The sequence below is a fragment of the Nycticebus coucang genome, chromosome 22 (genome assembly GCF_027406575.1).
Source record: "Nycticebus coucang isolate mNycCou1 chromosome 22, mNycCou1.pri, whole genome shotgun sequence".
Taxonomy (NCBI): Eukaryota; Metazoa; Chordata; class Mammalia; order Primates; family Lorisidae; genus Nycticebus; species Nycticebus coucang.
This window is the reverse complement of record NC_069801.1, coordinates 26,369,170-26,390,599: the sequence shown is the minus strand read 5'-3', so window position 1 is coordinate 26,390,599 and position 21,430 is coordinate 26,369,170. Positions and strand designations below refer to the sequence as shown.

The 21,430-nt window shown below is 39.2% G+C and overlaps 1 protein-coding gene across 6 annotated transcripts in view; it reads right to left on the bottom strand.

Moving 5' to 3' along the window:
* S100PBP (S100P binding protein) overlaps window positions 1-21,430 on the bottom strand; it is a 41,251-nt gene that overhangs the window by 9,688 nt on the left and 10,133 nt on the right. For all 6 annotated transcript variants that reach the window (XM_053577127.1, XM_053577133.1, XM_053577132.1 and 3 more), the window contains one exon: window positions 20,981-21,084. In XM_053577127.1, coding sequence (XP_053433102.1) covers window positions 20,981-21,084 — 104 coding nt within the window. The remainder of the gene's footprint in view (window positions 1-20,980; window positions 21,085-21,430) is intronic.

The following is a 21,430-nucleotide window of genomic DNA, read 5'->3' as shown; positions in this document are numbered from 1 at the left end:
GCATCCCTTCAGCCCAGGGGTTTGAGGTTGCAGAGAGCTATGATGATGCCACTATACTCTCTAGTCCAGGGAGCAAGACTCTGTCTCAATAATAATAATAATAATGTGTATTATACAAGGCAATATAATATACTGTAAGCCTTCTTACTTTATTTTTTTATTTTATTTTTTGAGACACAGCCTCAAGCTGTCACCCTGGGTAGAGTGCTGTGGCATCACAGCTCACAGCAACCTCCAACTCCTGGGCTCAAGTGATTCTCCTGCCTCCGCCTCCCAAGTAGCTGGGACTACAGGCACCTGCCACAATGCCTGGCTATTTTTTTTTTTTTTTTTGGTTGCAGCCATCATTGTTGTTTGGCAGGCCCGGGGTGGATTCGAACCCACCAGGTAAGGTGTATGTGGCTGGCACCTTAGCCGCTTGAGCCACAGGTGCTAAGCCAGCCTTATTACTTTAAAAGAAGAGAAGAAAGAGTAGGCACCCAAGGACCCTAATATTCAAACACTCAACTGCTAGAAGTTAAAATCTAGCAGTACCAATTTACATAGCACTTACTATGTATCAGGCACTATCTTATGTGCTTTACATATATAAAGTAAGTTGTTCGTTTGTTTTTGTTTTTTTTTTTTTTTTGAGACAGAATCTTACTCTGTTACTCTGGGTAGAGTGCTGTGGCATGATCTTATCTCACAGCAACCACAAACTCTTAGGCTCAAGCAATCCTCTTGCCTCAGCCTCCCGAGTAGCTGGGACTAGATATCCACCACAACACCCCCGCTAGTTTTTCTATTTTTTTTTTGTCAATGATTGTGTTTCATTATAGTAGTGTAGTATTCTTTCATATATATTACTTAGCTAACGTAAACAAAGAGAAAAAGCAAAAGGATAGATGGTTTTAAAATACAAGCAAAGCTCAAATGGAAGCTACCATCAGGTAACTTAATCTCAGCAAGAAAATTCTGTTCCTTCTTCATGGCACCTGCTATTTAATGTGTCACTTTTTTTATTCCATAAACTAAGAAGAAATTCTGAACCCACAGCATGGTTATCCCCATGTAATTTATCCTTTAGGAAAGACGCACAAGTGGAATTATTTTTTAACCCATGCAGACCAATTTTATCAGTTTTTTAGAATATGTTGTATGCACTTTTATGAATAAGTAGCCAAATATTGAGAATTTTTATGATTAATAGTCTAAATAATAATAAATATCACCAGTGTATACTAAGTATGACTTAACAAAGTCTGGGTATTCTTTCCTCCTTTGGAGACAGAAATGCATGTTGACATAGTAATTTTTTTTTTTTGTAGAGACAGAGTCTCACTTTACTGCCCTCGGTAGAGTGCAGTGGCGTCACACGGCTCACAGCAACCTCCAGCTCTTGGGCTTATGTGATTCTCTTGCCTCAGCCTCCCAAGCAGCTGGGACTACAGGCGCCCGCCACAACGCCCGGCTATTTTTTTGTTGTTGCAGTTTGGCCGGGGCTGGGTTTGAACCCACCACCCTCGGCATATGGGGCCAGCGCCCTACTCACTGAGCCACAGGCGCCACCCGACATAGTAATCTTTTTAAAGACCAGAATTTAAATTTCTGAGGCATCACCAATTAATCTCTATGCAATGGAAACAAGTTGCAAGAACTGTGTGTGAAAAAAACTAATCTTCTAGATAAAACCCCCCACTATCACCACCAAAATAACATGATAAATATATGCTAAATAGCAATGACAGATGAAGGTACTTTCTAAAATAATACAAAATAAGGATTTCAGGGATGTATAATTTAATTTGCATCCTGGGGGTATATTTTCATCTTCCTGTCAAAGAATTTTTTTTGAAAAATAAATTGAAAAAAATATAGAAAAAAATAGTTTTTCTATTTTTAGTATAGATGGGTTGCCCTCTTGTTCAGGCTTGTCTTGAACTCCTGAGCTGAAGCAATCCACCCACCTCAGTTTCTCAGAATGACAGGATTACAGACATAAGCCACCATATCCAGCCAATTAATTTATTCTTTATGATAATCCTATAAGCTATTTTCCCAGTTTTACAGACAAAACTATAAAAAAGGGTAAAGAAACTGAGGCACAGAGAAATTGTATTTGTCCAAGGTCACACAGCTAATGACAAAGCCAGAATTTCCAAAAATATAAAACTATTATTGAGTTGAGTTTCCTTAAAATATTTTCTGGGACTGAAATTTCATAGTTGAGATTAGAAAGTCAGAATCATGCATCCTAGAAGGGTACAGGTAAAACTTACTAAATGCAGAATATAAATGTCTGAACACAGTAACTAAGAAAATGCCATGAAGGCTATGTTAACCAGTTTGATAAAAATATTTCAAGATGAAAATATTTCAAATTGTATATAAAACCAGCACATTGTATCCCATGTTTGCATTAATGTACACAGCTATGATTTAATTAAAAAAAAAGAAGAAAGAAAAAGTCAGAATCATATAGCACTATGTCTCTTGTATGCCCAGTTGGTACTGGGTGAGTTTAGCATGAGTAAACAGGGCTCAATCATTAGGTCTCAGCTCATGCACCAAAAAAAAAAGAATGTTAGTTTTCATTAGCACTAAGAACTTACTGTTGGACTAGGGTAACTCTTATTATTATTAAGATTTAATTATCTTAATTATCTTATGATAATGGGAGCTAACTTTTTTTTTTTTGTAGTTTTTTGGCCGGGGCTGGGTATGAACCTGCCACCTTCACCTGGCGCCTTACTCTGTCTCTGTTGAGCCACAGGCACCGCCCCGGGAGCTAACATTTATTAAGCACTTCCTATGTGCCAAACACTTTGCTACTTTACACATATCCCATCATTTAACTCTAAGAATCACAGAGGTGGCAAATAGCACAATCTTCATTTTATTTATAAGTTAACTGAAGCTTAGAAAAAGTACTCATCTATCATCTAGTAAATGGGAAAGCCAGGACTGAAATCTAGGTGGGGCTAATAATCCAAAAATTTCATTTTAGCTCATAGCTGCAACCTCTTCTTCCTCCAAATTTAGAGATGCTAACAAGAATGGAAACATTTGAATTTTTTCCTCTCTTCAGTCTCTAACAGATGGGCTTTCTTGGACTAAGAATCGGTATCATGGGTTTATTTTAAATTGTGGCTAAAAGGTGGTGAAGACTATCCTTCGCTTTGTAACTGAAATTTATCCAAGAATAAAGTCAGGAGGGAAAATAAACCCCAATATTTCAAGAGTAAGATAATTCATCTAAATTTTAAGCTCTAAATATTTAACTGACAGGTTTTGGGAAAATCCAGTTTAACAACTGTCATTTATAAAAATGAATCAATTGTTAGATCATAATGGAGGAGAATGGACAATGCTGAGTACCTGATATTCCAATTCTCACGGGTTTTATTGGTCACCATACTTTGTACCACATGACCCCACTCAATCAAGTGTGGCACACGACCAAAGAATAGCGAATCTGGCAGGTGGCCAATGACCTAATGACCTAGGAAGTGGCCTGTCACCGATAGGTCATTAAATAAATCAATCGGATACTCTTCTTTGCAAAGTGAATATGAACTTCAATAATGAGAACAAGAGAAAACAGCGCACAGGCAGGGCTCTAGGAGAGAACGGTTACTTGGGATAGCTAATGGAGAGCAGCAGCAGCACTCAGGTCACAGAGACAGGTAAGATTACTGAAAACTTAAACAGGAAACAAAAGCACTCATTTTTGAGGAAGCACAGAGCTTGTCTCTAAGCTGATTCTTTTCAATATATTGTTGAGAGTCTAATCTTCACCTTTTCCTATAAACCCTTAAATTCAGTTACTTAAATCATTAGGTCTCTATTCCATGCAATCTAATTAATACAGGGGAAGGAATGGAGGGAAGAAAAAAAATACGTGCTATAGGGGCATGGACTTTTATATAAACAAAATAGGAATAAAAAGAAAAAAATTAGCAAGAATGCAAATGTGTCACCTCCAGGTCAATAAAACTTCGATGATCTAGTAGAAATCTTGACTGATTTTTCCTTGCAGGCAAGGCAAAAAGTAAAAGAAATAGGAATTATTATATAACTCATTTATGAAGTGATACAGGGGATATTAAGTGATACATGAATGTCTTCAACAGTCTTAGCAAATGCAGAATCAGAATTTACACAACCATTGCTGTTAATGATTGTCAATAAAAGTCAAAACACAGACTCCCACTTCTATACAAGATGAATGGGGGACTTAACCTCTCACAGTAAGTAGCTAGAAACGGAGCAAAATACATGAAATAACTGCTTTCAGACTGCTCAGAATTATGATCCCCGAGGGAAGGGAAACAAGATGAACCTTGAAACTTATGAGTCTATAATTTTTCAAAACAAGCAGTTTTTTTAATGAAGGCAAAACACATACCTCCTAAATAAAAAAAAGAAAGACTTTATCACCACTAAACCTGCACTGTAAGAACCATTAAAAGTTCATCAGGAGAAAGGACAATAATACCAGATGAAGCTTGGTGCCCACAGTACAGTGGTTACAGCGCTGGCCACATACACCAAGGCTGGCAAGTTCAAATCCGGCCTGGGCCTGCTAAACAACAATGACAACTGCAACAAAAAAATAGTTGTGGGGGATGCCTGTAGTCCCAGCTACTTGGGAGGCTGGGGCAAGAGAATCACTTAAGCCCAAGAGTTGGAGGTTACTGTGAGCTGTGATGCCACAGCACTTTACCAAGGGCAACATACTAAGACTCTGTCTCAAAAAAGAAAAAAAAAAAACACCAAAACAAACAAAAAAAGGATGAAAATTTGGATCTATAGAAAGGAAATCAAAAGCAATAGAATGACAAATGTGAATAAATATAAATTTTTTCTTATTTTAAAAGTGGTTTTTTTTAACCAAAAATGCATAAATAAATGTCTTTTAAAGATAACTGTTTAAGTTAAGTAACAATGTATTTGACTTGGTGCAGTGGCTCCTAACTGTAACAGCACTCTGGAGGCCAAGGCAGGACAGCTTAAGCTAGTTCAAGACACAGCCCAAGCAAAAAGCAAGACCCCGTCTCTACTAAAAATAGGGAAAAATTAGCTGGGTGCTGTGGCAGGTGCCTGTAGTCTGGGCTACTCAGGAGGCTGAGGCAGGAGGATTGCTTTAACCCAGGAATCTGAGGTTGCTGTGAGCTAGGCTGACACCACAGCACTCTAGCCTGAGTAACAAAGTTGAGACTCTCAATAAAAAAATAAAGGGTACAGGCGAAACTTACTAAAGGCAGAATACAAATGTCTACATACAATAACTAAGAAAATGCCATGAAGGCTACGATGAACAGTTTGATGAGAATATTTCAGATTGTATATGAAACCAACACATTGTACCCCTTGATTGCACTAACGTACACAGCTACGATTTAACAAAAATAAATAAATAAATAAATAAAAATAAAAATACTTGGCTTGGTGCCTGTAGCTCAAGCGGCTAAGGCGCCAGCCACATACACCTAAGCTGGCAGGTTCAAATCCAGCCCAGGCCTGCCAAACAACAATGATGGCTGCCAACCAAAAAAATAGCTGGGCATTGTGGCAGGCACCTATAGTCCCAGCTACTTGGGAGGCAGAGGCAGGAGAATCGCTTAAGCCCAGGAGTTGGGAGGTTGTTGGGAGCTGTGATGCCACAGCACTCTACCCAGGGTGATAGCTTGAGGCTCTGTCTCAAAAAAATAAATAAATAAATAAAAATACCCACACTCTGGGAGGGTAAGGTGGGTGAATTGCCTGAGTTCAGAAGTTTGAGCCTGAGCAAGAGGAGACCCAGTCTCTAAAAAAAAAAAAAAAATAGCCAGGCATTGTGGCAGGCACCCATAGTCCCAGCTACTAGGGAGGCTGAGGCAAGAGAATCCCTTGACCCCAAGAGTTTGAGGTTGCTGTGAACTATGACACTAGGGCACTCTAACAAGAGCAACAAAGCAAGACTCTGTCTCAAAATAAATAAATAAATAAATAATTTTTAAAAAATGTTTTGATGGGTTTATGATAATACAGTTGTTCCTCAGTATCCCAGATACCAAAATCCATGTTAAAATCCCTTACATAAAACAGTATCTGTAGTACTTGAATATAACTGTGCACATCTCTTCATATAATTTAAGCATCTGTAGATTTCTTATAGTATCTAACATAAGGTAAATGTTATGTCAATTGTTATTATACTATTTTTTAAATTCGTTTTTTTCTTTTATTGAGACAGAGTCTCACTTTGTCACCCTCAGTAGAGTACCATGGCATCATAGCTCACAGCAACCTCAAACTCTTTTGAGTTCAAGTGATCCTCTTGCCTCAGCCTCCTGAGTACCTGGGACTACAGTCACCCACCATAATGCCCGACTTTGTTTTTTAAGAGATGGGGTTTCAATCTTGCTCAGGCTGGTGTCCATCTCCTGAGCTCAGGCAATCTACCCACCTCGGCCTCCCAGAGTGATAAGATTACAGATGTGAGCCACCATGCCCAGCCATATTATTTTTTATTGCCAATTTTCTTTTTTTTTTTTTTTAGAGACAAGAGTCTCACTTTGTCACTGTCTGTAGAGTATCATGGTGTCATACTTCACTGCAACCTCAAACTCTTGGGCTCAAATGATTCTCTTGCCTCAGCCTCAAAGTACCTGGGACTATAGGTACCCACAACACCCGACTATTTTTAGGGACGGGGGTCTCACTCTTGTTCAGGCTGGTCTCAAACCTGTGAGCTCAGGGCAATCCACCCGCTCAGCCTCCCAGAGTGGTAGGATTACAGGCATGAGCCACTGTTGTCTTGCCTACATCTGTAATTTTAAAACTTGCCAAAAAAGGAAATCCTGGCCCATAAGGCACAATTGGTAAATTCTATCAAACATTTAAGAAAGAAAGAATACCAATCTTACATAAGCTATGAAAACAGAAGAAAACCCTTTTCATCTCATTTATAAAGCCAGCATCACCATGATACTTAAAAGAGAAGAAAACATTACAGGAAAACTGGCTGAGCATAGTGGGTCATGCCTGTAATCCTAGCACTTCAGGAGACAGAGGATTGATTGGTTGAGGTCAGGAGTTCACTAAGCAAGAGCCACTCTTATTTACCCTAGATAAATGAAAAATATATATATATACAAATATATTCACAAAACTTGTATATGAATGTTCATAGATGCCTTACTAGTAGTAGCCAAAAACTAGAAATACAACTATCCAAGAAACTGGCGGCGCCTGTGGCTCAGTGAGTTGGGCGCCAGCCCCATATGCCGAGGGTGGCGGGTTCAAACCCAGCCCCGGCCAAACTGCAACAAAAAAATAGCCGGGCGTTGTGGCAGGCACCTGTAGTCCCAGCTGCTCGGGAGGCTGAGGCAAGAGAATCGCGTAAGCCCAAGAGTTAGAGGTTGCTGTGAGCCGTGTGACGCCACGGCACTCTACCCAAGGGCGGTACAGTGAGACTCTGTCTCTACAAAAAAAAAAAAAAAAAAAAAAACTATCCAAGAAACTAAACTGTGGCACAATGATACAAGGAAAATGAAATTAAAATTGATACTTTTTTTTTAAGACATCACAGCTCAGAACAACCTCAATCTCTTGGGCTTAAGCGATTCTCTTGCCCCTCAGTCTCCCAGGTAGTTGGGACTACAGGCATCTGTCACAACGCCCAGCTATTTTTTTGTTGTAGTTGCCATTGTTGTTTAGTAGGCCCTGTCCAGGTTTGGAACCAGCAGCCCTGGTGTATGTGGCTGGTGCCCTAACCACTGAGCATGGGCGCCGAGCCTAAAATGGGTACATTTTATTTCATGTAAAGTTGTCTCAGTGAAGTTGATTCAAAAAAATATTAAAAAGGGGTGGCACCTGTGTCTCAAAGAGTAGGGTGCCAGCCCCATATACCAGAGGTGGCGGGTTCAAGCCCAGCCCTGGCCAAAAACTGCAAAAACTAAATAAATAAATAATAAATATCGACAAAAAAAAAATCAAAGCAGACTTCTAGACGAATATAGCAGTTTGACTTCATGAGTTTATCCCTTCTTGCTTTTAACAGTCCTTGATAAATTAGAAAAATTTCAAATCAGTAACTGTAGCAACTGCTTAAAGAAACTAAAAAAAAAGGCAAATGAAACCCAAAGCAAGCAGAAGATATAAATTAGTACATATCAGACTAACAATCAATGGAATAGAGACAAACAATTAGAGAAAAATCAATGAAACAAAAGTTGAGTTATTTTTGAAAGAAGATGAATAATGTTGCTAAATTTTCGTCAGGCTCTTTAGATGAGTAAAGTACCAATGGCTGATACCAAGAATGGGAAAGTTGCTATCACTAAGATTTTATGGATAATTAAAGGTAAATAAGGGAATTTTATGCCAACATATTTGACAATTCAGATGAAATGGACAAATTCCTTGAAATGCACAAAATACCAAACCTAACCCCAAAATAGATACCAATTTAGCATTACTCTGATCTCAAAATCAGACAAACATTACAAAAGAAGTAGTACCCTTTATGAACATATGTCTAAAAACTCTTAACATTTTAGGAAATCAAATTTAACAAAATTATGACAGTGATAAGACTTGAAGACCAAGTAGGGAATAAAGATGAGGAATTCAAGAATGATTTAACTTTGGAAAATCAAGTAATATAATTTTCTATATTAATAACTTTCAAAAAACTGTATAATCACCTCAATAGATGCAGAATAAGCAGGACAAAATACAATATCCATGCCAATAAAAAAGATCATCAAACTATAATTAAGGGGGCAACATTCTAAAGCTGATAAAGGGTACATATCCAAAAAAAACCTACAACAAACTTAACAGTTAATGGTGATAAAAGGTCAGGCTTGGTAGCTCATGCCTGTAATTTCTAGTGCTTTGAGAGACTGAGGTGGGAGGATTGCTTGAGGCCAGGAGCTTGAGACCAGCCTGGACAACCTAGTGAGACTCCCATCTCTACAGAAAAATTAAAAAAAATTACCTGGGCTTGGTGACACTCTTATAGTGCTAGCTACATGGCAGGCTGAATTAAGAGGATTGCCTGTGTCCAGAAGTTAAAGATATAGTGAGCAGACTGCAGCACTGAACTGTAGCCTAGGTGACAGACACACCATCTCTCTATATATATGAAAAAAAAATTTGTGAAAGACTAAATGTTTTTCTCCAAAGATCAGTAACAAGGTAGAAATCTTGTTAACTGTATTTAACATAGTACTGGAGATTGTACCCAATGCAATAAGGCAAGAAAAACAAATAAAAGGCATCTGAGTCAGAAAAAACAAGTAATCTTTATTTGTTGACAACATGATCATCTACATAGAAAATCTGATAGACTTATTGTACCCTCAATGAATCCCCAACAATAAAAAAAAAAAAAACAGAACATAAAAGCAAAAAAAAAGAAAGAAAATCTGATAGAATCTATAAAAAAGTTACCAAAAGAAATAATAACATTGAAATAAAAAGTATTTATAAAAGTATAACAATACAAAATACTCAGGGATAAATCTGTCAAAAGATGTGCTAGACAGTAAAAAAGCTAAAACACTGCTGAAGGAAGTTAAAGAAGAATCAAATAAACTGAAAGATGTACCATATCAATGGATCAAAACACTCAATATTAAGATGTCAATTCTCGGCTCGGCGCCAGCCACATACATAGAGGGTAGCAGGCTCGAACGCTGCCTGGGCCACCTAAACAACAATGACAACTGCAACCAAAAATAGCAGGGCGTTGTGGCAGGTGCCTATAGTCCCAGCTACTTGGGAAGCTGAGGCAAGAGAATCGCTTAAGCCCAAGAGTTTGAGGTTGCTGTGAGCAACGGCATGGCACTCTACCAAGGGCAACATAGTGAGACTCTGTCTCCAAAAAAAAAAAAGATGTCAATTCTCCCTCAACTTGACCCTATTTATCTTATTTACACAGATTCAACGCAATCCTAATCAAAATCTCAGCAAGCTTTGTTTTTAGAAATTGATAAGTTGATTTTAAAGTTCTTGTGGAAATGCAAAGAATCAATCTACAATAGCCAAAACAAAAAGTAAGATAATCGGGGCTGGGCACAACAGAATGCTATAAAATTTCTGGAAGAAAACATAGGAGAAAACATCGTGATCTAGGGTTAAGCAAAGATTTCTTAGATACCACATGAAAACCTAATTCATGAAATTGAAAACTTCCTTACTTCAAAACTCAGAACTTCTGTTTAAAAGACAAAGTTAAGAGAATGAAAAGATAAGCCATAGACTGGGAGAAAATACTTGTAAATTATGTATCTGACAAAGGACTTGCAATCAGAATATATATTTTAAAACTCTCAAGATTCAATAATAAGAAAACAAATAATGCAATTTAAAAAAGAATATATAGATGGCAAATAAAGCACAAGAGATGCTCAACATTAGCAAAATGCAAATTAAAACCACAGGCCCTGTTACACACAGTGGCTCACGCCTATAATCCTAGCACTCTGGAGGCCGAGGTTGGGTGGATTGCTTGAGCTCATGGGTTTGAGAACAGCCCAAATGAGATGAGACCCCCATCTCTAAAAATAGCTGGGCATTGTGGAGGGTGCCTATAGTCACAGCTACTCAGGAGGCTGAGGCACGAGAATCACTTGAGCCCAATAGTTTGAGGTTGCTGTGAACTATGACACCACGGCACTCTACTGAGGGTGATCAAGTGAGACTCCATCTCAAAATAAATAAATAAAAACAAATTAAAAACACAATGAGGTACTACTATACATATATATGAGAATAATGTCTAAAATTAAGAAGACCAGTGCTTGGCTCCCATAGCACAGTGGTTATGGCGCCAGCCACATACACTGAGGCTGGCAGGTTCAAACCCGGCCCAGACAGCTAAGCAACAATGACAACTGCAATAGAAAAATAGCCAGGCATTGTGGTGGGCGCCTGTAGTCCCAGCTACTTGGGAGGCTGAGGCAAGAGAATTGCTTAAGCCCAAGAGTTAGAGGTTGCTGTGACGCCACAGCACCCTTCTGAGGGCAACATAGTGAGACTGTCTCAAAAAAAAAAAAAAGGCTGACCAGGTTATCTGCAGTGGCACATGCCTATACTTGCAACTACTCAGGAGGCTGAGGCAGGAACACTGCCTGAGCCCAGGAGTTCAAAACCAGCCTGGGCAACATAATGAGATCCCCATCTCTTCAAAAACAGAAAACAAGACTGACCTCTTTATACCCATTAGGATTGCTCCCATCAAAAAACAGAAAGGCCTGGCTCAGCGCCTGTGGCTCAAGCGGCTAAGGCACCAGCCACGTACACCTAAGCTGGTGGGTTCAAATCCAGACCGGGCCCGCCAAGCAACAATGACGGCCGTAGCCCAAAAGTAGCTAGGCATTGTGGTGGGTGCCTGTAGTCCCAGCTACTTGGGAGGCGGAGGCACAAGAATCGCTTGAGCCCAGGCATTGGAGGCTGCTGTGAGCCGTGATGCCATAGCACTCTACCCAGGGTGACAGCTTGAGGCTCTGTCTCAAAAAAAAAAAAAAAAAAAAAAACCCAACAGAAAGGCCAAGTGTGGTGACCCATACCTTTAATCCTAGCACTTTGGGAAGCTGAGGCAGGAAGATCACTTGAAGCCAGGAGTTCCAGAACAGCCTGGACAACATAGTGAGACCCTCTCTTTACAAAAAATTACCCAGATGTGCTGGTTTATGCTTGTAGTCCCAGCTACAGCTACTCAAAAGGACATGAAGGAAGATCACTTGAACCCAGGTGTTCAGGGTTACAGTGGGCTATAATCATGCCACTGCACATTAGCCTGGATGACAGAGTAAGACCATCTCTAGAAATAAATAGACAGATAAATATTTTAAAAATTAGAATCAGGCTTGGCGCCCGTGGCACAGTTGTTACGGGTCTCCAAGATTAGAGGTATATGTACACATAAGCGTTACTCACAAAAGCTAAAAGGTGGAAGAACCCAAGTGACCATTGTCTGGGCAATATAGGAAGACCCTGACTTGAAAGAAAAATAAAAAAAAGGATCAATCCTTGAAGCTTCAATATCTGAATGGATAAGCAAAATGTGGTATATACACACATTGGAACATTATTCAGTTTAAAAAGGAAGAAAATTCTGACCCATGCTACAATATGCATGAACTTTGAGGACATTATGCTAAATGAAATAGGCTAGTTACAAAAGGACAAATTTTGTATGATTCCACTTACATGATATATGAGATAGCTAGAATAGATAAATTCATAAAGACAGATAGTAGAACAGTGATTCCCAGGGTCTTTGGGCATAGGAGAATAAGGAGTTATTGTTTAATGGGTACCGGGCTTCTGTCAAAAAGTTCTCTAGATAGATGATAGTAATATAGCTGCACAATAACATGAAAGTACTTACTACCACTGAATTGTCCTTTCAAATGGTTAAAAAAAAAAGTGGAAGAGTTAGAAAAGATGATAATGTGTATGGGTATTTTATCAAAACAAAGAAAAATTGGGAAAAATATTAAAAATACTGACCATATCAAGTATTGGTAAGGATCAGAGCTACTGGAATTCATACACTGGAAATAGGAATATAAAATGGGGCTGAGCATGACGGTTCACACTTATAATTCCAACACTTTGGGAAGCTGAGGTGGGAGGCTCATTTGAGAGCAAGCAAGACCAGCCTGGGCAATATAGTGAGACTCTATCTTTACAAAAAATAAAAAAAAAAATTAGTAGGGTGTGGTAGTGCATGTTGTAGTCTCACCAACTCAGGAGGCTGAGGGAGGAGAATGGCTTGAACCCAGGACGTTGAGGTTGCTATAAGCTAGGCTGACACCATGGCATTCTAGCCTACGTGACAGAGTGAGACTGTCTCAAAAAAACAAACAAACAAAAAACCTCAAAACCCTCAATAAATTGTATATTTAAAATGTGTAGTGGGGCAGCTCCTGTGGCTCAAGGAGTAGGGTGCTGGCCCCATATACCGGAGGTGGTGGGTTCAAAACCAGCCCCGGCAAAAAAAAAATGTGTAGTGGATTGTATATAAATTATAAGTCAGAAAAGAAAAAATATCTTCAGCAAAGATGAGAAATTAATTCATAAAATAAGAACACAGTATGCAAAAGAAAAAATACAGAAAAGAACTCTTGGAAATCTTAAATGTAAATGTAAAAATAAAGAAGTCAATAAAATGACAGAAAGAAAAAGTTAAGAAAATATCCCAGAAAATAAAGAGAAACAGAGGCAGAATAATAAAAATAAGAAAAATTAAGAGAGTTTGAAGATCAAAGCTGGGTATGGTGATGTGAACCTATAACGCCATTACTAGAAAGGGTAAGGCAGGAGGATTCCTTGAGCTCAAGGCAAGCCTAGGCAATAAAGCAAGACCCTTACTCTAAGGAAAAACAAAAAAAGAAAAGAAAAAAAAAAAGGATTAATCCTTGAAGCTTCAATATTTATTAAGAGTTCCTAAAAGAGAAAACAGAAAACATATGAAATTATGAAAAAAATGCAAAACATTCTCAAAATTGTATGAAAGATACATGGCCATGAATACAAGGCCCACTGAGTGTAAGTAATAGAAAGAAAAAGACCTGAACCAAGATATCTCAATAATCACTACCAAATTTTAGAATACTAAATATAGTGGCTCAAAGAATACTAAATATAAACAATAAAAGATGACCCTAAGACTTGATGCCTGTGGCTCAAGCAGCTAAGGCGCCAGCCACATACATCTGAGCTTGTGGGTTCAAATCCAGCCCGGGCCCGCCAAGCAACAATGACGGCTGCAACCAAAAAATAAGCCGGGTGTTGTGGCGGGCACCTATAGTCCCAGCTACTTGGGAGGCGGAGGCAAGAGAATCATGTGAGCCCAGGAGTTGGAGGTTGCTGCGAGCTGTGATGCCAACGCACTCCACCCAGGGCTATAGCTTAAAGCTCTGTCTCAAAGAAAAAAAAAAAAAAAAAAATACCGACCCTAAGAACTTCCAGAGAGAAAAGGCCACACACTAAGAAATAAAAATTAAATCAAAAGCAGACTTAATAACTCTAAATGTATGCATTCACAGTTCTAAAGAAAAGCGATTTTCAATTTAGAATTCTATATCAAACTATCAATTAAGTATGAGGGTAGAAAAGACATTTTCAGCGATGCAGGGACCAAAAAAAATTTAACCCCTATGCACCCTTTCTTAGAAATTCTTAGAGGATATCCTCTACTAAAACCAGTATCAAGGGGAAGAAACAGAGCCTGTAATACTAGCACTTTGGGAGGCTGAGACGGGTGGATTGCCTGAGCTCGCAGGTTCAAGACCAGCCTAAGCCAGAGCAAGATCTTGTCTCTGAAACAGCTGGGCATTGTGGCGGGAACCTATAGTCCCAGCTACTCGGGAGGCTGACGCATGAGAATCACTTAAGCCCAAGAGTTTGAGGTTGCTGTGAGCTGTGACGGTGATGCTCCAGCACTCTACCGAGGGCAACACAGTGAAACTGTCTCAATTAAAAAGAAAAACCATACAGAAGTAACAAGTGTTGGAAGGATGGAGAGAAATTGGAACTCTGTGTGCTGTTGGTGGGACTGTAAAATGGTGCAAGTGCTGTGGAAAACAGCATGGAGGTTCCCTGAAAAATTAAAAATAGACCTACCATATGGTCCAGCAATCCAACTTGGAAATACATCCAAAAGAACTGAAAACAAGGTCTAGAAGAGTTATTTGTAGACCCATGTTCATAGCAGCACTATTCACAATAGCCAAAAGGTGGAGGCAAGCCAAATGTCCACTGACAGATGAATGGATAAGCAAAATGTGATATACAAGCTTTAAGAAGGAAGAAAACCCTGTCTCATGATACAATTAGAGGAACCCTGAAGACATTAAGCTAAGTAAAATAAGCCAGTCACAAAAAGACAATTACTGTATGATTCCACTTATATGAAGTATATAAAGTAGTTAAATCATGAAAACAAAAGTAGAATGGTGGTTATTAGGACCTTGGGAAGGAAAAAGAAGGGAGGGTTATTGTTTAATAGGTATTGAGTTTCAGATTTATAAGATGAAAAATTTCTGGAGATATTGTATGTATACATAACACTACTGAACATGTGTGTATAAAGTGTGTATAACAATGTGTGTATACATAACACTACTGAATTGTGTACTTAAAAAATTATTAAAATGGGCTCGGCGCCCGTAGCACAGTGGTTACAGCGCCAGCCACGTACACCAAGGGTGGTGGGTTCAAATCCGGCCTGGGCCAGCTAAACAACAATGACAACCGCAACAAAAAATAGCCGGCAACACCAAAAAAAAAAAGCTGGGAGTCGTGGCAGGCGCCTATAGACCCAGCTATTTGGTAGGCTGAGGCAAGAGAATCACTTAAGCCCAAGAGTTTGAGGTTGCTGTGAGCTGTGACACTACAGCACTCTACTGAGGACGACACAGTGAGATTCTGTCTCAAAAAAAAAAAAAATTAAAATGGTCAACTTTATGTTATGTGTTTTTCTAACCACAAGTTTAAAAAAAGATTAAGGGGGTCATGTCAAAAGAAATAAACCAGCTTGAAGGAACTCCCGTTGGTCAAATTTGGGACAAACAAGCATCAGAAATAATAGTAACTATAATTGATGATAATACATTGATTTTTAAAAATCCAGCCAGAGGCCGGGTGCGGTAACTCAGGCCTGTAATCCTAGCACTCTGGGAGGCTGAGGCAGGTGGATTGCCCGAGCTTACGAGTTCGAGACCAGCCTGAGGCAGAGCAAGACCTCATCTCTAAAAATAGCCAGGCGTCAGGGTGGGTGCCTATAGTCCCAGTTACTTGGGAGGCTGAGGCAAGAGAATCACTTGAGCCCAAGAATTTGAGGTTGCTGTGAGCGGTAGCACCAGAACACTCTACCAAAGGCAATAAAGTGAGACTATCTTCCCCCCACCCAAAAAAGCCTATCCAATTGGTGACAAGAAAAATTAATACAATTTTGGGGGGCTGGACAATCTAGTAACATGTAACAGAAGTTTTTTTAAATATTTATATGCTTTACCCAGCAACTCCACTTATAGGGATTCATCCTACAGAAGTTAAGAGTTGTACATAAGCATTTATTAACCAGAATGTTCACTGCAGCATCACTAATGAAAAGGGACAGAACCTAATTAACCAAGGAGGAATAAATTATATAAAAGAATACTTGGTAATAATTAAAAATCTTAATTTTCAACATTTAACAGGGAGCACAGAGGTTATAGCGCCAGCCACATACACTAAGGGTGGCGGGTTTGAACCTGGCCCGGGTCAACTAAACAACTGCAACAAAAAAAAATAGCCAGGGATTGTGGTGGGCACCTATAGTCCCAGCTACTTGGGAGGCTGAGGCAAGAGAAAACGCTTAATTCCAAGAGTCTGTGGTTGCTATGAGATGTGATGTCACAGCACTCTTACCAAGGGCAACATAGTGAGACTCCGTCTTAAAAAAATAAATAAATAAATACATTAAGTAAAATGAAAGCAGATTACAAACTACATTAGTACATCACATATTAATGTAATTTCCTTGGATATATTCTACCTTGTAGGAAAGATAATCATCGAAATGTAATTTTGGTATTTTTAGGTGGCAGGGTGGATTGATGGGTGATTTCAATTTTTTTTTCTTTGTAGGAGGGTATCATTATTTCTATCTGCAAGAACTAAAAATGAAAGAGAAAGCAAAATCATTTTTTGTGATCCTAGAGAACAGAATAACCACTAGAAATTACAGGGAAGCTAAGACTGGCTCAATGTAAGGAATAACTTTCCAACAATTAGAATTTTTAAGCAATAAATGGCCTATCTCATGAAGTACTGAGTTTTGCATTATTAGAACCCTAAGCAAATGATGAATGGTCAGTTGGCAAAGATATATGGATTTACGTGTCAGGAGATTAAAGAGAAGAGCTTAATGGTCCTTTTCTACTCTAAGAACTTATTTTTGTTTTGTTTTGCTTTTTTGTTTAAGAACTTAATAGTTCCACACAGTTTTCCATTAGCTGGGATACCAGAAAGGAAGTGGTTGATATTTCTTTGCAAATGTTATCAAATACCCAAAGTGGTGCTAAATCAAACAAAAGAAATTAAACCTACATTAAAACAATGGAGTTGAAGGATGATTTGTTATATCCTATATCAATAATATCCACATTACTGATAAAGTGAAAGGAGATGACTAACTCAATGGAGAGAATTCAAACAAAATTGGCAAGAACTACATTTGAATCTACTCCCTTCTACTTTCTCTAATAAGAACATAAAAAATTAAACTTCTCCAAAGTGAATTAATACTAAACAGCTCAAAAAAAAAAGGGACTATGAGAGGCACTCTTCTACCCTTTTTGCTTCTGCCTGCACTATAATTCACATATGAAAAAAGGAAAGATGGGGCGGCGCCTGTGGCTCAGTCGGTAAGGCACTGGGCCCCATATACCGAGGGTGGCGGGTTCAAACCTGGCCCTGGCCAAACTGCAACCAAAAAATAGCCAGGCATTGTGGCAAGTGCCTGTAGTCCCAGCTACTCTGGAGGCTGAGGCAAGAGAATCGCTTAAGCCCAGGAGTTGGAGGTTGCTGTGAGCTGTGTGAGGCCATGGTACTCTACCGAGGGCAATAAAGTGAAACTCTGTCTCTACAAAAAAAAAAAAAAGGAAAAATGAATAACACACCATTCTTCCCCCTTACAATACGGTTTATAAAAATCTTAAGATCTTGGATGTATGAATACCAGGAATGAGAAGTAACACAAAAACTGAATATTATCAAAAGTATTTCATCTAATTTTCCAGTTTTTTCTTTTTTTGGGCAATTTATAACAAACACCAGATACTACACTATTTTACCTATAAAAATTCATTTCAGTATGAAAAGATATACTTTCTTGCTAATAAATGCTAGTTGCCAAAGCTAGTACTAGTCTATGCAATATACTTGCACTTATATACATATAAACTTTCACATAAGCTAAGCCTTATTGTTCACATACTACAAATGATTTTATTTTATTTATTTTTTTAATAGAGACAGAGTCTCACTTTATCGCCCTCAGTAGAGTGCCATGGCGTCACACAGCCTACAGCAACCTCCAACTCCTTCCTGGGCTTAGGTGATTCTCTTGCCTCAGCCTCCTGAGTAGCTGGGACTACAGGCACCCACCACAACGCCTGGCTACTTTTTCTTGTTGTTGCAGTTTGGCCAGGGCTGGGTTTGAACCTGCCACCCTTGGTATATGGGGCCAGTGCCCTACCCACTGAGCCACCGGCACCACCCTACTAATGAATTTTTAATTGCTTACCCAGCCAGTAAACAGTGATACCAAGATATGAACTCTCAATCACTGAAGTATGCCACCTTTCCACTATATTTGTTGTTCCTTATGGGACATAGAACATTGTGGTAATACTGGGAGAGGGACTGCTGAATGAGGAAAATGGGAAAAAATGCTATAATGAGAACAGCTGCTCTTTGCTTTTCTTGAGAAATCTGCCCCTCCAATAACATGGGGTATGGGGCCCCATAAGAAAGGGTGTCTTGTCTCTAATCCTACCACACCTAAAATAGTTCAAACAAAGGAATGTTATAGAGGGTTGAGAAATCAGTAAGAATAATATTCAACTGCTGAATGAAATCTTTTTTTTTTTTTTTTTGACACAGAGTCTCACTTGGTCACCTTCAGTAGAGGGCTGTGGTGTCTTAGCTCACAGCAACCTCAAACTCTTGGGGTCAAGCGATCCTCTTGGCGCAGGTTCCCAAGTAGCTGAACTACAGGTGCCCGCCACAATACCCGGGTATTTTTTAGAGACAGGATCTCGCTTTTGCTCAAGCTAGTCTTGAATTCATGAGCTCAGGCAATCTATCTATCTTGGCCTCCCAAGTGCTAGGATTATAGGTGTGAGCCACTGTGCCTGCCCCTTGCTTAATGAAATCTTGAGTAAAAAATAAAAATTCTTCCAACTGATGTTTTAGTGTTCTAAACCTTTCACTCATAGCCTTAAAATACTAAATAATTGGGCGGCGCCTGTGGCTCAAGCAGTAGGGCGCCAGTCCCATATGCCGGAGGTGGCGGGTTCAAACCCAGCCCCGGCCAAAAACCACAAAAAAAAAAAAAATACTAAATAATTCAGAACTTGTCAAATGAAAGTCTTCTCTGCAAAAAGACCAAAAATTCTGAAACCCACCCTAGTGATTTACAATAATTAAAATAAATATCTTCTCTGTGGAACCTGAATAAGGCATCCTCCCTCTCAATTTTTACCTGTTCCCAAACAAGTAGAAGGGTTCTTTCCCTGCTCCTACAGTGCTTTATATGTAATTCTATTAGAACACTAATCAATATTATGGTTTAATTATCTTCTCCTCTGGACCAAGAATACCTAGAAGGCCAAGGCCCTATCTTATTCCTCTTTATGTTTCCAATTCCCAAACTTCAAACCTACCACAAAGGATAAAGAACTTGAGAAAGTTTGCTGAATGAATAAAGCTAAACATGACACAAAATGGAGTGATCTTTCTAAGAAGGAATTATTGGGCGGCACCTGTGGCTCAGTGAGTAGGGCACGGGTTCCATATACTAAGGGTGATGGGTTCGAACCCGGCCCCAGCCAAATTGCAACAAAAAAATAGCTGCATGGTGTGATGGGCGCCTGTAGTCCCAGCTACTTGGGAGGCTGAGACATCGCCTAAGCCCAAGAGTTGGAGGTTGCTGTGAGCTGTGATGCCACAGCACTCTACCCAGGGTGACGTAGTAAAACTGTCTCAAAAAGAAGAAGAAGAAAAAAAAGAAGCCAGGCATTATGGCAGGCACCGGTACTCCCAGCTACTTGGGAGGGTAAGGCAAGAAAATTGCTTAAGCCCAAGAGTTAGAGGTTGATGTGAGCTGTGATGCCATAGCACTCTACAAGAGCAACATAGTGAGACTCTGTCTCTTAAAAAAAAAAAAAAAAAAAAAGGAATTATTTTATCATTATAAAATCTTTCTAACCTCTGCACTTCCAGTTCTGCCAGCAAGTTTTCCCATCAGCCAATATTTCAGGCTGAATGATAGCATGGACTTATAGTCTCCTAAGAGCCAGATAAAGAATCTAGCCACTTTGATTTGTAGCAGCTTTTAACAAAGTAGGGAGAATGCAGCTTGAAGGATGTGGAAGGTATCAAGAGCTTTTATTCAGAAGCCAAAATGCAGCGTGGTGTTTGTAAATGGCTGCTTTTTACATTTAAATGCTGAAGGCAATAAGAAAAACAATTTAAAATTAAAAAAATAATGATTAGGCGGCGCCTGTGGCTAAAGGAGTAGGGCGCCAGTCCCATATGCTGGAGGTGGCGGGTTCAAACCCAGCCCCAGCCAAAAAAAAAAAAAATAATAATGATTAGTAAGTAGCACCTGGTCATGCACTTCTAACTATTTTGAAGCAAAAAATTTCCAGCAAAAATAGTACAGATCTGGATGACACCCTTCTACCATGAGGAAGGCACTTTTTTTTTTTTGAGACAGTCTCACTGTGTCACCCTGGGTAGAGTGCTGTAGTGTCACAGCTCACAGCAACCTCAAACTCTTGGGCTTACGTAATTCTCCTGCCTCACCCTCCCAAGTAGCTGGGACTACAGGCACTTGCCACAATGCCCAGCCATTTTTTTTTTTTTTTTGGTTGTAGTTGTCATTGTTGTTTAGCAGGTCCACGCCAGGTTCAAACCTGCCAGTCCAGGTGTATGTAGCCAGCACCCTAACCACTGAGCTACAGGTGCCGAGCCAGGAAGGCATTTTTCATGTACCAATAAGAACGTGCTTAGATAACCTCTCTAATACTGGTTAGCCAAACTTCTTGAAGGATTATCTGAGTAGGCAATCCCTTGAAGTAAAAATTTTTAGGTAAGGAAATTATCTTTCTAACCAATTTAAGAAAATTCAAAATCTCCCAGTTTAAGCTACATTGCACCTGAGAGAAAAAAGTCCCATCATATGTTTTATACACACACCATTCTTTGGTTACCATGTTACCTTGGTTAGAGTCCTCTGGGTCTTCTATATGAGCAATGACACTCCTGAGATAAATTTGCTTCTGCTGTTCTAGATTTGATTGTGAAAATGTCGGAACATTAGTCCTTGAACAAAGTGAACCAGAAGGAGAAAAAACAAGCTCATTAGAACCATGAGTATACTGCTTTAGAAATCATATACTGCTGAATGATTAGAACTAAGTTTCAGAGGCAAAATTTTCTTAAAGGTCCAGCAACAGAATATAGTCTCAGTCACATAATATGAACCCAAAATCAAGTATGGAGAAAAAGAGGAAGAAAAAAAATACATGTAAATTCCTGCTAACAAGTAATAGGAAGGCAAAAAAGGATTACCTAGTGGCTAAAGATAGCATTTTTGAGTAATTCTGAGTCAGTCAGGAAATAGCTGCTAACTTCATAGAGCCAAAGTGAAAAGCTGAATGAGATAAAG